Source organism: Panonychus citri, unplaced genomic scaffold, assembly GCF_014898815.1.
Source record: "Panonychus citri isolate SS breed McGregor unplaced genomic scaffold, ASM1489881v1 Contig00143, whole genome shotgun sequence".
NCBI lineage: Eukaryota > Metazoa > Arthropoda > Arachnida > Trombidiformes > Tetranychidae > Panonychus > Panonychus citri.
Window position 1 is genome coordinate 684,673 of NW_026515548.1, and position 14,125 is coordinate 698,797.

The 14,125-nt window shown below is 33.9% G+C and overlaps 5 protein-coding genes and 1 pseudogene across 5 annotated transcripts; 3 read left to right on the forward strand and 3 right to left on the reverse strand.

Moving 5' to 3' along the window:
* Positions 1-327: 327 nt before the first annotated feature.
* On the forward strand, positions 328-2,830 carry LOC128396365 (threonine--tRNA ligase 1, cytoplasmic-like; annotated as a pseudogene).
* A 221-nt stretch (positions 2,831-3,051) lies between these two features.
* Positions 3,052-4,308, forward strand: LOC128396350 (regucalcin-like). The gene has a single exon (XM_053356924.1). It carries the CDS (start codon positions 3,288-3,290, stop codon positions 4,293-4,295), a length of 1,008 nt encoding a protein of 335 aa, XP_053212899.1. The 5' UTR covers positions 3,052-3,287; the 3' UTR covers positions 4,296-4,308.
* A 42-nt stretch (positions 4,309-4,350) lies between these two features.
* LOC128396363 (zinc finger protein 706-like) lies at positions 4,351-6,431 on the reverse strand. The gene is made up of 3 exons (XM_053356937.1): positions 6,295-6,431; positions 4,944-5,472; positions 4,351-4,735 (listed from the first exon to the last, which is right to left on the reverse strand). The coding sequence occupies exons 1-2, from the start codon at positions 6,427-6,429 to the stop codon at positions 5,377-5,379; spliced, it is 231 nt and encodes a 76-aa protein (XP_053212912.1). The 5' UTR covers positions 6,430-6,431; the 3' UTR covers positions 4,351-4,735; positions 4,944-5,376.
* A 2,996-nt stretch (positions 6,432-9,427) lies between these two features.
* On the reverse strand, positions 9,428-10,954 carry LOC128396346 (serine protease inhibitor 2.1-like). Its single transcript, XM_053356920.1, has 3 exons — positions 10,577-10,954; positions 10,064-10,504; positions 9,428-9,921 (listed from the first exon to the last, which is right to left on the reverse strand). The coding sequence occupies exons 1-3, from the start codon at positions 10,805-10,807 to the stop codon at positions 9,430-9,432; spliced, it is 1,164 nt and encodes a 387-aa protein (XP_053212895.1). The 5' UTR covers positions 10,808-10,954; the 3' UTR covers positions 9,428-9,429.
* Positions 10,955-12,542: 1,588 nt separating this feature from the next.
* On the forward strand, positions 12,543-13,007 carry LOC128396249 (TATA-box-binding protein 2-like). The gene has a single exon (XM_053356806.1). It carries the CDS (start codon positions 12,543-12,545, stop codon positions 13,005-13,007), a length of 465 nt encoding a protein of 154 aa, XP_053212781.1.
* Positions 13,008-13,238: 231 nt separating this feature from the next.
* On the reverse strand, positions 13,239-13,607 carry LOC128396250 (deoxyuridine 5'-triphosphate nucleotidohydrolase-like). The gene has a single exon (XM_053356807.1). It carries the CDS (start codon positions 13,605-13,607, stop codon positions 13,239-13,241), a length of 369 nt encoding a protein of 122 aa, XP_053212782.1.
* Positions 13,608-14,125: the final 518 nt, after the last annotated feature.

Genomic DNA, 14,125 nt, shown 5'->3' on the forward strand with positions numbered 1-14,125 from the left:
TCTAATGGTCAACACAAACAAAGAGAATTATTATCTCAACTTGTTCACAGGAATAAATCAATAATAAATTAGTAATTTAATGTAACAAATATTGAGAACAATTGAAAACACCAATGAATTTATCATGAAACCTTTCTCAGTTGAAGCTTCCAAGTGACCGAATCGTTGCCACTTGTAACTCCACCTACCAGATTATTTGGTTTCTTCTTATGTTCTTCCACTTGAAGCGCGACTTTGATTCTTTTCTTCTCTTTGCTCGATTGGCCACCAGATGACAGTTCGTTCGGACAACATGGAGAATCGGCCATGATTGTTCAATGGGATGAACAAGATCCGGTTAAATGTGAAAATAGTTGTAGTTAAATTAATTCTCAATCGATTGAAATCAACTTATTCTGTTTCTTCGTCTTATCTAATTAACAAGATGACTGTTGGTGATGCTTCGGGTGCCACTCAGGTTAAATCTCCATTGAAGGAGTTATCACCGTTACCGGAATTTCTTGACCATAGAATTAAATTGTGGGATAAGTTTAAAGCCGATTATGAAGCTGAATTGGCCACCAAAGAACCGAAGCCAATCAAAATCTCTGTTACCGATAAAGATGGAAAAGTTAAACAATTGGATGATTTGGAGAGTTGGAAACCACTGTAATGGATGTCGCAAAAAATTGGATCTAAATCATGGGTTGAAAGTATAATCATCTCAAAGGTAAATGGTAAATTGTGGGATCTTGAAAGGCCATTGAAAATGATTGTTCTATTGAATTGGTGAAATTTGATGACGATCAAGGTATGTAATCAGAATACTTGTTGCTAAATAGGGAACGTGTTATCAAATCTTTCAACTATTTAGGTAGAGCGGTTTTCTGGCATTCGACGGCTCATGTTTTGGGAGAAGCGTTGGAGAGACTGTACGAAGTCATGTTATGGTCCACCCATTGAGAATGGTTTTTATTACGATATGTACATGATGCACAAATCATGTACTTCGTGTGGAAACTCTGGTGACGCAGAAACTAAAACCTCAGATGATAATCTGTCTACTGTTTCTCTTCATCATTTCCCTCAGATTGAGAATCTAATGAAACCATTTGTAATGAGAAACAACCGTTTGAAAGACTCGAACTAACGAAGGATCAGCTTTTAGAAATGTTCTCTTATAATCAATTCAAAGCGAATTCTAAATGAAAAGTGAAAGAAGATCGAACATCAGTTTATCGATGTGTCTTTGATCGATTTGTGTTTGTCCACATATCAAACACACTGGTCTCATTAAGGCTCTTAAAGTAACCAAAGTGAGTATTTTTAGATCTTTCTTCCAGGAAACTTATGATCTCTATCGATTCTATTTTATCGTTTGTCCTTAGAGTTCATCCACTCATTGGGAAGGTGATGTTTCAGAGCCATTGAAAGGGTCTATGGTATATCTTTCCAGATACCAAGCAAATGAAAGAATGGGAAAGATTTCAAGAAGAAGCAGCTAAACGTGACCATAGAAAAATTGGAAAAGATCAAGATTTATTCTTCTTCCATGAATTCAGCAGAGGAACAGCTTTCTTCTCACCCTATGGTGCTCATATTTACAATACACTTATAAATTTCATTCGAAAAGAGTATCGTGGAAGAGGATTCAAAGAAGTTATTTCACCAAATATTTATAACACTAAACTCTGGGAGACTTCGGGCCATTGGCAACATTACAAAGATAATATGTTTGTTTTCGACCTTGACGAAGAAAAATATGCTCTTAAACCAATGAATTGTCCAGGTCATTGTCTCATCTTCGATTCGCGTACCCGATCTTGGAAAGAATTACCAATCAAATTCGCTGATTTCGGTGTTCTCCATCGAAATGAAGTCTCTGGTGCTCTTTCCGGGTTAACGCGAGTCCGTCGATTCCAACAAGATGATGCTCACATCTTCTGTTCTCATAATCAAATTGAAGAAGAGATTGTGAAAGCTTTACAATTCATGCAAGATGTTTACACTACTCTTGGGTTCACTTTCGAAATGGTTCTGTCCACTCGACCAGATTCCTACATCGGTGAGATTGAAATTTGGAATAGTGCCGAAGAAGCTTTAACAAATGCTTTGAATGCTAGTGGACACAAATGGGGCCTCAATCCCGGCGATGGTGCTTTCTATGGACCTAAAATCGATATAACTGTGAAAGATGCTCTTAAAAGATCATATCAATGCGCCACAATCCAGTTAGATTTTCAGTTACCAATTCGATTCAATTTGAGTTACATTGGACCGGATGGTGAAAAACATAAGCCGGTCATTATTCATCGAGCCATCTTTGGATCTGTTGAACGCTTCTTAGCAATCTTAGCCGAGAATTTCGGTGGTAAATGGCCTTTCTGGTTATCTCCTAAACAAGCTATTCTCATTCCTGTAGCCGAACCTTTCATTGAATATGCTGAGGCAGTTCGCTCTAAATTGTATGCAGCAGGTTTCGAAGTTGAAATTGGAGCTGATCCTGGACTGAGTTTAAATAAGAAAATTCGAAATGCTCAACTCGACAGATTCAATTTCATCTTGGTTGTTGGAGAAAAAGAAAAGGAAAACGATTCAGTGAACGTTCGTACAAGAGATAATGTCGTTCGTGGTGAGATAAAAGTGGATGATTTAGCGGAGAAGTTCAAATATTTCGTCGAAAAGAGGGTTTTAAAAGCAGAAGAAGATTTCTAATATTCATTCATTTACTTTCTACTCTCCAATCTATTCACTCGGATAACTTATACCCGATGAAAGTGAATATAATTGGCTTGGTTTTGTTTGATTGTTTGATTTAGGAAAAATAAATAAACTCTTTTAATTGAGACAATTAATGTAATGTTAGCTTTCGACAGCTAATCAGCCCCGTTTACTTTTATTTCATTGTTGAATGTGGACTAACATGTGCTCTCGAGGAGTCAAATTTTTGATTGTCGAATTAATTGTTAATCAATTAAATTAAATCATTTTCCTAAAAAGCCGCGAATCGTAAGCCAAAAAAGTCAGCTAAAAGTAGAAAAGTTGAGCTTACGCTCATATCTTGAGCTTTACCGATATCATGTTGAGATGAAAAGTGTAATCGGTTGATCGGTCATTGACTTGTGTCCAGTTTGAAACTTGATTAAAGTTCAGTGAATCTCATAAAATAATAAAATCCAAATGATTAGTTTTCAAATTCCTCTTGACGGTGAAGTTGATAAAGAGAGAAATCGATATCTAATCAATTCGGTTAATTATCATAGTTTTGCATCTGATAAATTTAATAATTAATAATTACTGAGAGAAAAATGTTCTTGATGAAAGTTAATTTTATTTCCATTGTTATTTTTTTCTTATGTTTTCAATACTTTCAATGTAAATCGATCCAAATGAACGATCAAAGTGATTACAATGTTTCAATTGTTTCTAATCGGATTAATGATTTAGGCGAAGGACCTTTTTATGAACCAACCAGTGACTCTCTTTATTATGTTGATGCATTCAAAGGAACGATAGTCCATTCACCTCTGAATGGAACACCGGAAGATGTTCATGTTCTTGGAAATAAACTCGTTTCTTTGGTGATTCCATTTTCAGAAGATGAGTCGAGTTTCATTGTAACGGTGAGATCGTCAGTCGCCAAGTATAATTGGAAGACCAGAAATGTCCAGACCTTATCATCTTTGGGTGTTCACCCTGCTGGAGATGAGAGATTCAATGATGGTGCATGCGATTCAGCGGGTCGACTGTTTATCGGCTCAGTGGTTGAATCTACTGATGCAGCATCGCCATTGGTTAAAGGTGGTGGGTCAATTTATCGACTCGATGGTAATCGCTTGATCAAAGTGGCCTCAGGTTTTACACTTTCCAACGGAATGGACTGGTCAGTCAATGGAACAAGTTTTTACTTTAATGACTCCGAAGACCAGAAGATTTATATCTTTGATTACAATTCAGAATCAGGAACATTGACCAATAAAAGGATTTTCGTTGATCTTAAAAATCACACTGATTTTGTGTCCAATGAATATCCTGATGGTCTGATGGTCGATGCCAATGACTACATTTGGACTGCTCTTTATGGCGGAGGTCGATTGGTCAAGATTAACCCGAAAACGTCCAGAGTTGAATCATCGATTAGAGTTCCAGCCAGCAAAGTAACTTCATTGACCTTTGGTGGGCCAAACCTCGATAAAATATACGTAACATCATCTCAATCTCAATCTGAACCCGATTCTGGTAAAATTTATTTGATCAAATCAAAAACCAACCAATTGTTGGGTAAAGGATTTGCTTATAAATTTGTTTCCTCGTAAATCACACGACACCAATAAATTAAATTGTAACAGAAATTAGTAGACATTAGAAGCCTAAATGATAATAATAAAATGCTTATTTATAGTTTATTGATATATGTTCCAGTTTCCGCGTCGAAATATTCAAATGACTTGTATAAGTTTCAAAGTGATCTGATTGTTTAATCAATGATCGTTAATTCGGGAAGGTCAATTTGTTAATATCCAAGAAACGGACAATTCAAGAGCGATATAATGAATGTTGAAATCAAAATCTATGGTGAAAACAGTGAGAGAGAGTTTAATCCATGAAGAGATAGAAACTCTCAAAAGTTGTCGAATCCTATGAATTGTATTTGTGACCTTAAAATTGTAATTGGAATGAAATTTGAAGGAGCCAATTGACCAGATTTTATAATCAACGATTCGACCATCAAGTTTTTCGCTATGAGAATAAGAATCTGATAAGAAGAGAAGAAAAATCAATAAGAGAAACGTAATGAGTTGGACTAGAAAAAGAAACAAATAAGAATTGTAAGATCAGTTCTTAGATTGTTCAACGAAATTTTAACATCGTGAATATTCAATATTTAAATTCTTGAAGAGATTATCTCCAAATAAGAATCGGCACAATAAAATATATTCAAAGAATAACAACTTTGAACTTACGGTTATTGCTGTTGATTGTTCATCTAAATCATTAACATGAAGTCTCTTTGTGATGATGGAAATGAAATAATGAAATTAAGAATTAAGATGGACTGATAATAATTAAGATTCGACTCAATTTCAAGTCAATAGAATTTAAGTAATTTTCTTTTTCTCCTGGAAACCAAATTCGTAAGTCAAATAGTCGTATTGATAGAAACAGTAGTGGATTTTTTTTCCTTTTTTTAAGATTCAATTGAATTTATTAAATTCGTTTTTAGTTGTAATTGAATAGTCTCAGCAGAACAATTTTTCTAATTGAACAGTTTTTTGTTATCGGGAAATTTTGGGTAATAATCGTTTCAATTTTAAACAAGCTTATACAATAAATGGCCCATCAGTTTGGAAAGATTCCTTTTGAGGTTGACCGGAAATTAAAAGTTCGAGGACTCGGTTAACTTGCGACGTCTTGAAGTTCCGCAGGCATTGGTGATTTTGGATGCTTATTTTCAAAGTGTTGCTTGTAAGTCTTAGGATCGGGCATTTGTGCCTATTGGGAGATAGAAATGGTTACACAATTAGTTGATTATTTTTAAATTCCGGATAAAACTAAACCTTTAACCAGTTTACAGGTTAACACATAACCTCAAGTATTGATTTGAAATAATGTCAAGGATTTAAAGGTAAAAAGAACAAGTTATTTATAAAAGTTGATCTATTTCGTTTCATAACCTATTTGCTTTGTTGAAGCTATGACAAGACACTAATTTAGCTTTAATTAAACAGTTGAATTAAACAAAAAGAGTGAAATTATCTCAGCTGAGACCTGACGGAAGTGTAAATATAAGCTAAAAAGCTTTTCCTTAAACGGAGATGAATTTTTGTTAGAATTTTAGAATTGTTAAATTTTAGAAATGTTAGAATTTTTGTTATTTAAGTTGAGATTCTATCCATTGATTTTCCAAATAAATCAATTAGAATTACTTGTGATAAAATCAGCTAATAACAATCGAACATAAAGTTGGATTGATTGATTGGTAGGAGTGAATAACAGCTTCATCATAACAACGAGTGCGATTGAAAGACAATGTAACCTTGAAAATTTGAGGTAAACAATATCAGAAGTCAACAAAGATGGAACAAAATTAATCGAAACCAAGAATTATAATCATGACTTTTCTCTGAAAATTATCTAAACAGTAAATAAAAACAAAACCATGGGAACAGAAGAGACCACATGAAAATGAATAAGCTCTATGATCCTGAGAAACTTGTTCCAAATAATACATGAGAGCAAAATGTCACCTGAAATTAACTCGACTAAAGAATCGATCGACCATCGGCAAATTAGCTGCAATCAATCAGAAATTACCTTACAAACTGTACATGTAAATACAAGCGCTTTGGCAGCAGCACTTTTCTGGTCATGTCCTTGTTGACGTTTCGCTGCTTGGGCTCTGGCAGCAGCTTTTTGTTGAGATTGAATTTTCTGTTGTCCTCTTGCCATTTTTGCCTAAATGATAGTTCACAGTCGAGGAAAATTAACTATAGAGCACAGGTTACAATTGAGATGGAAAACTGAAATTAGGAGACAATGATTAACACGCTTTCTTGACAATTAGTACAAAATTAAGATTCTCATCAATGAAAATGTTTTCTGATAGATTTCGGATCACGTGACTTTACTCAAAGAAAATTCGGTTTGCGCAAACTCAGTAAAACGAATTTAGTTGTGAAAAGCACCAATAGATGGCGAAGAGAAGCAATTAACCGAAAGATCATTTAACGAATTGTGATTAATGAAATTGCTTTAGTTGATTAAGTTTATCTACTGTGATTGGTAGCATTGGATGCAGTTAATTCACTTTCTTTACCTTCAATAATTTTCTTCTCATCGATTGATTGTTTGATTGAATCCAATTCTTTAGTTAAATAGTGTAAAACTGATTTGGTTTGATTCATATCGTCGTTGATTGTTGCTTGACTCTTGGTAAATTGTTCATCTTGTTTCCGAATTGATTTGTCCATCTTTACGAACCAAATCTCTAATCTCATCGATCGATTGTGATAATTTCTCTTGTTCCAACTTTTCTTTCATCATCAAGTGTTTCAATTCACTTCTCAAGGCATCTTGATCTTCATCATCTTTAATATCGCTCAAGTTTTTCTTCACCAGGTCACTTTCTTTGTTCACCAATTGTTTACAATCTTCCATAACTTGATCCACTTTACTGTTCACCGAATTAACTTCTTGTCTAATCTTGTTAATCTCAGTTGTACAATCGGATCCATGACGATTAGTGGTGATTAAATTGTTTTCCATTTGCTGTTTCTTTTGGTCTGATTGTATCGAGTTAATAGTTTTCTCAGACTGAGATAATCTCCTTTCCACTCCATCCAATCTTTCAACCGTCTTTTTGGCTAAATCATCTGATTTACGATTGATAACTGTAAACAATTCATCTCGCAAATTAGTTATTTCTTTTCTCAGAAATAACAATATCGATTTCTTCATTTTACAATGGCTAAGCAGTGGCGCAAAAATGCTAGACAGAGAGCAAAACTTCGAACAGCCGAAGTCGCAGCGAAAATGAAAGAGAAAGGATTAGTTGATCCATATATAGCAAAAAAAGCGGCGAAAAAGGCCAGGAAGGAGAAAAACCGAGCCACAAGAGATAAGGCTAAACCCATAGAGATGGTTTCAGAAGCAACCGCTAATCATAATAAAGAAACGGGGGAGGCACGAGAGGCTAAAGAGAAAGCTATAAATGCTTCTTCTAAAGCCCAAGAAAGTGCAACTGTAGCTGAATCAATGGCTGAAAAAGTAATTTCCCAGCCTTTAAATGCGGAGGAGGAACTTCTCAAATGACTATCAATAGTCTTTTATGTAAATATTGTACTTTACAACCCATTAAAAAAATAATTGTTTATTATTTTCAACAAAAATCCAGCTTTTAACTTTTGCAATTGACAATCATCACTAGTTACGCTTAATTACATTTTTCAGTGTATTTTTTGTATTTGATGTCTGATCAGAAAAATTTTAACATTTTTGAAATCAACATAAAAAGTTGTCTCAGAAAAAATTCACAAAAAATTTTTTTCGCCATGGGCAGATTTTGGTGTGCCCCTTAGCTTGCTGTCCAATCAAATCAATCAATTCGTTGAATTCATCTTGGTTGTTATTAGTTGATAGATGATCCACGACATTTCTATTCGAATCACTGGTGTGTAATTTTTCCAAGAAACGAAGTCCAAAACCATTAGTTGGTCCACTCAAATCCGACAACATGATGTTTCTTAACTAGTTGATCTTCAGAACAACGACAATATCTCCAGGTCAATACCAAGACTCAAATCATCTGAGACAAAGAAAAACAAAGCAATTTGACCTTTTGAAAGACCGAAGCGCCTCAACTAGTGAAGCTTTTTTCTCCTAAATGTCGAAATTGAAATTAAACTTTTTACTTTCAAATTATAAACTTAAAACCCTTTAGTTTGCTCATTAATCACATTTTCCAGTATTTTTTTATACAAATAAATATTTTACAATCATATTTGAAACTAGAATTTCGACTCACGTACACTCTAGTTGATTAATTTACATCCGTTTCAAATCAACCACCCTACGAATGTCGAGCACAAAAAGTGGAAATTTTCAGGTACTTGACTGTTGGTCCATTTACACAATGTGAAGTGTAAATAAACACTCAAAATGGTTTTTGATAGAGATTGAAAATCATTTTTAGTATTAACTTGATCGGCGATTTAATTTTTCGCTGTCATTTCTTTATCTTCGCCATTAGTTGAATTGACCAAAGCATTGAGCCTTTTTAATTTCTCATCGATATCACATCGAATTTGCTTGAGTATCCTAATGGCACTTTCATCGGCATCCAAGTCGTTTCGGGACATGAGGCCATTGGAAATGTCGGAGACAAATCGATAATTACCAAGACCATCGAGATCGGAAGCTTCGTCTTGTAATAATCTACTAGTTCGACGGATCATAGCCAATAAAGACGCAGACGAACTTGCCATGCGATGAGGTTTTTCCATCGGCTGGCTTATGTAATTGCGATGTCGATTTAGTCCGGAATCAAAGCTGATCTTAGATTGATAATGTTCCATTATGATGAGGTTGGTGTTTATTTAGAGTCTTAGAATTTGATTTCCTTTTTGAAATCTCTGAACTGTTCCATGGTCATTTCGAACTCATCTTCAATATCGCTCAAGTTTTTCTTCACCAGGTCACTTTCTTTGTTCACCAATTGCTTACAATCTTCCATAACTTGATCCACTTTACTGTTCACTGAATTAACTTCTTGTCTGATCTTGTTAATCTCAGTTGTACAATCGGATCCATGACGATTAGTGGTGATTAAATTGTTTTCCATTTGTTGTTTCTTTTGGTCTGATTTTATCGAGTTAATAGTTTTCTCTTCGAATTAGTTGATAGATAAAAAATTTATTCCAACCAAAGTGATATAAATGATTCGCACAAAGATTAATTAAGATCAGGCATTTGATTTATCTGACCGAGAAAAAGATTAACTCCTGTTTGTTTGTCGCGAATCATGAATATAAAAGGTCGATCGAGAATGAAATCTTCTTTCGCTCTATTACTCCTACCGCCCAATGTGCCAGTAATACGTGTCACCGCTGCAGCGACAGTTCCCTTTTCATTGACTTCGATAAAAGCCTTTTGAATTGATTCGGATACGAATAAATCAGATTTTTCAGTGATGTTTTTAAATTCTGCGTGTCCACTGAACGGCAATCCCATTCCCATTCGAGGGAGAATCTCATGTAACTTGTGGGTATCTTCAAGTTTAAATTTCGGAATATAAATAGCACGAAGCTTCGTTCGGATCATAGAATTCAAAAGCCTTTCTAATTCCGTTTGGTCTAAAGTAGGAATTAAATTGGACAAAGTGTTGGATTCAGTGGGTAGAATGAAGATCATACTGACCTTTCCAATATACCGAAGCTCAATAACCTGAAATTGAAGAAAGACGAGCAAGTGACTTGTTATTGTTTTTATCCTAATGAATGTTAACTCAAGCCGTAGACATGAACTATGAACTATCAATAATTGATAATAAAATGGATCATTCGGTTGAAAGTTAAATTTACTTTACCTTAAATTTGGCTATGGAATTGTGCAGATATTTAAATTTCATACCGACAAGGGACATCATTTTAATCTTACTTTTAGTTCCATCAGAATTAGTGAAAGTTTCATCAAATGTATCACTTCCTTCAAACGGTTTGCGCCATTTCCCTTTAAAATAAACGGTGTTTATAATAATGCACACGGTGTCAGGACCCGGGGGCTCGGTTAAGATTTTATCGATTTTTCCAAAGGTCTTTATATCGACCCACAAGTTCACCTTATTCATGACTTCGACTCCTTTTTGAAAATCTTCATTTGCCGCTTTAGCGAAATAATTTCTCGATAAGCTTTTGACAAACGCTTCTTTTAATGAATAATCTTTGTTGACTAACAGCAAATTGCCCAAAATCAATGAGAAGAGACGGTCAGCATAACTCTTTGAAATTGACTTATATTCACCGAGAAGCTAAAATAAAACAAAGAAATGAATCGTATTTGCGATCAGTAAAAGAGTAAATGAGTTAATCAAAGTGTTTACCTTTTTCGCGGCTTGAGAAATTTCAGAATTTTGATCACCAATAGAAGATAATTGGAGAACCTCTTTGATCTGTTCTCTAGTTCTACCAGTCGCTCCTTCCAATAACATTCCATAGGCTAATATGACACTTAAAGGAGAGAAAACGACATTTTTATTCGAATCACTGGTGTTTAATTGTTCCAAGAAACGAAGTCCAAAACCATTAGTAGGTCCACTCAAATCCGACAACATGGTGTTGCTTGACTAGTTGATCTTCAGAACAACGTAAATATCTTCGGGTCAATACCAAGACTCAAATCATCTGAGACAAAGAAAAACAAAGCAATTTGGCCTTTAGAAAGACCGAAGCGCCTCAACTTGTGAAGCTTTTTTCTCCTAAATGTCGAAATTGAAATTAAACTTTTACTTTCGAGTTATAAACTTAACACCCTTTAGTTTGCTCATTAACCACATTTTCCAGTATATTTTTTATATAAATAATTATTTTACAATCATATTTGAAACTAGAATTTCGACTCCCGTGAGTAGTTAAAAAAAGGCTTCACTGGCACAGAAAGAGAAGAAAGAGAAGAAAGAGAAAAAGAAAGAGAAAGAGTAAGAGAAAATAAAAAGTAAGAGAAAAGAAAGAGAAAAAGAAAGAGAACAGGGAAACGTCTTTTGACCTAGATTTGACCTTAAACAGGTTTTCGAAGGTTCAGAATTGTTTATAGTGTATAGAATGTCCATAATATTACCAAAATAATTGTAATCAATGTAATTAATGGTTACAAAATGTATTTAATTGATTAATTAAAATGATACATACAGTTGTATCTTGGAAAAAGGTTATAATTAAAGTGATATGATTGTATTCTTGGAAAAAGGTTATGTTGATACATACAGTTGTATCTCAATGGTTATAATTGAAAAGTATTACATCATCAGGTTAATAAGTGATGAGTAAGAAAGATTAAATGAAAACCTTGATGATGACATAGTCGATGACTTCAGTAATTCGAGTCTGCATCTCATCATCGACTTTGACTCCGTAGATATCTCCGAGTTTTGATGGTTCGTAAGGATTGTCAAAGACTGGAATATTGAAGTAGGCAATAAGTCCAGTGTAAATCCAGCACATTTTACGAAGATCAGCTTTAGTGAAGTCTCCGTTGTTATCTTCAAGATCCTTGATGTAAACCATTACTGCCTTTTGGACTTTTCGAACAAACTCATCAATTTGTGATTGTTTCTCATCTCCAAGTTTAATGATAGTTTCCATAATGAATCGTATTGATGGAATGATACGATGGAGACCGGCAATAACAGTTATCGGGAGGTTGAGAATAGTTTTCTTATCACCTTTTTGACGAGTAAATTCATATTTACCATTTTTTGGTTTACCGGTGAGACGCAAGCCAGTAGCTTTGTATTTTGGAAGAGGTTCTGTATAGTTGAGATGTTGTTCAATGTGGACAATCTCTTGATATCCAAGAACCAATCCTTTACCAGCACCATAAACAGAATATCCATCACGAATATTGACAAAAAGAATATTATCCTTTTCAGCTTTTCCATTGGTAATAGCACAATGATATTTATGGTATGGAGATAACTTGATGGAGAAAAGTTCGTTAAAATCGACCCGTTTACGTTTTTTGGTCACTTCAATTTCAGAGTCAGAGTCTGTTGTAACGTTTTCAACTTGTCGTTTACCGGATTTATATGAAGCCATTTTTCACTGTAGAAAATAATAGTTGAGAATGGTTAGTATTGAGGAAAAAATGTAACTGTTTCACAAGTTTAAAGGTTGAAGAGAACTTTGAGAATGAACAAAACTAACAATCGTCTCTCCTTATATAGTCACTTCGACTTAAGCGACACCTAGGATTTTCGGGAGATCAAGTTGAGTGAGCAAGTAAGATCCTATCAAGACCAAGATGAGAGTGAGAAGGAGGAGGATTGTATAAAACATCAGTTGTTATTCAACATGAGGATCGTAAACATTGTAGTTTCATATGAAGCGTCAGTAAAACTTGACCCAACAAAGTACCCTGATTATAATCCAAAACGATTTAGTGGAGCAATCGTTAAATATTCGAATGGTAAAGCTTTGGTTTTTTCAAGTAAAAAATTCACAGTAACTGGAACAAAAAGTTTAAAGGAGTCCAAGAAAATAGCTGATGATATTGTTGGTCAAGGAAAAATCATCAAAAGAAAGATTTTAAATATCACTGGATCAAGTACAATTGGATTTGATTTTGACTTTAACAAGATTTTTTATAATAAACGTTTCTCTTGGGAACCTGAATTATTTCCTGGGATATATTGGAGAAAAAGTGGAAAAGGACCAGTTGTTATATTTTTCCGGTCAAAAAAAGTTATAATCACTGGTGTTAAGAAGATAAAGGATCTTGGAGCTTTATACAAAGATTTTTTGGACGATTTAAAATGAAAGTAATTAAACATCCGTATCGTGAAGAGTTTGTTTTCATAAGAGTAAACGAAACTTTTGGAGAATTTCGTGCTACTTTGAGAAATGTTTTAAGAAAATGTGTAACCAATTTTATAATTATTCATTTGGAAAATTTTGATCACAATATAATGTATCATCTTAAATGTAAAAGTGATCAATTTAAAAGAAATTTTGTAATTGTTAAATTTCTTATTGTCCCAATAAACTTTTTTACTTAACTACAACTACTTCAGGAATTATTATTTTTTCACAAATCAACTGAGCGATTCGAGATCCATGATTTATCCTGTAATAGTCATTACTAAAGTTGAAAACTACAACACCAACATTTTCTCGGTAATCAGAATCAATAATACTTGTACCAACAGCAATTGAGCGATTATATTCTAATCCAGGTCTTTGAGTAATTCGACCATAACAACCCGTTGGAATTTCAATTTGTAAATCTGTAGGAACAACAACTTTATCTCGAGGTTTAATTGTTTTTGATTTAGCAGCGTGAAGAATAAGACCAACAGCTTGTGGTGAATCTCTTTTTGGGATTCTGGCTCTATCAGAAAGTAATTTGATTTTGATCATCTTCAATATAAAGTTGATAAAAAGAAATTAGTAATCAACAAAATGTATTCCGTTTATTTGAAACATCCATTCACAATGGTCATTTCAGGACCAACGGGAAGTGGAAAAACAATGTGGGTTAAACAAATGATAAATTCATCTAAAACAACAAGTAGTCCACCACCTAAAAAGATACATTACTTCTATGGGGAATATCAAGCAATTTTCTCAGAGTTGGAAAATGTCAATTTCATTCAAGGATTACCAGAGGATCATATAAGTAAATTGGGAGGAACAAATGAACCAACTTGGATTATAATAGATGATTTGATGAATGAATCAACAAACAGTCAACTGATTGCAAATTTATTTACAAAAGTCATCATCGTAATTTATCAGTGATTTTACTTGTTCAAAACTTTTTTGCTAAAGGTAAAGAAATGAGAAACATAACACTAAATTCACATTATATTGTCATGTTTAAAAACCCTAGAGATAAGAGTTTAGCAAGTAATATTGGATGTCAAATGTATCCTAAC

Coding starts and splice junctions, on each gene's coding strand:
- LOC128396249 (XM_053356806.1), top strand. CDS start 12,543: ATGAGGATCGTAAACATTGTAGTTTCATATGAAGCGTCAGTAAAACTT.
- LOC128396346 (XM_053356920.1), bottom strand. CDS start 10,807: ATGTTGTCGGATTTGAGTGGACCTACTAATGGTTTTGGACTTCGTTTC. Junction 10,505..10,576: donor TTTCTCAAGCCGCGAAAAAG/GTAAACACTTTG, acceptor GTTTTATTTTAG/CTTCTCGGTGAATATAAGTC. Junction 9,922..10,063: donor ATTCCATAGCCAAATTTAAG/GTAAAGTAAATT, acceptor CTTCAATTTCAG/GTTATTGAGCTTCGGTATAT.
- LOC128396350 (XM_053356924.1), top strand. CDS start 3,288: ATGTTCTTGATGAAAGTTAATTTTATTTCCATTGTTATTTTTTTCTTA.
- LOC128396250 (XM_053356807.1), bottom strand. CDS start 13,607: ATGATCAAAATCAAATTACTTTCTGATAGAGCCAGAATCCCAAAAAGA.
- LOC128396363 (XM_053356937.1), bottom strand. CDS start 6,429: ATGGCAAGAGGACAACAGAAAATTCAATCTCAACAAAAAGCTGCTGCC. Junction 5,473..6,294: donor TTACATGTACAGTTTGTAAG/GTAATTTCTGAT, acceptor ATCTCCCAATAG/GCACAAATGCCCGATCCTAA.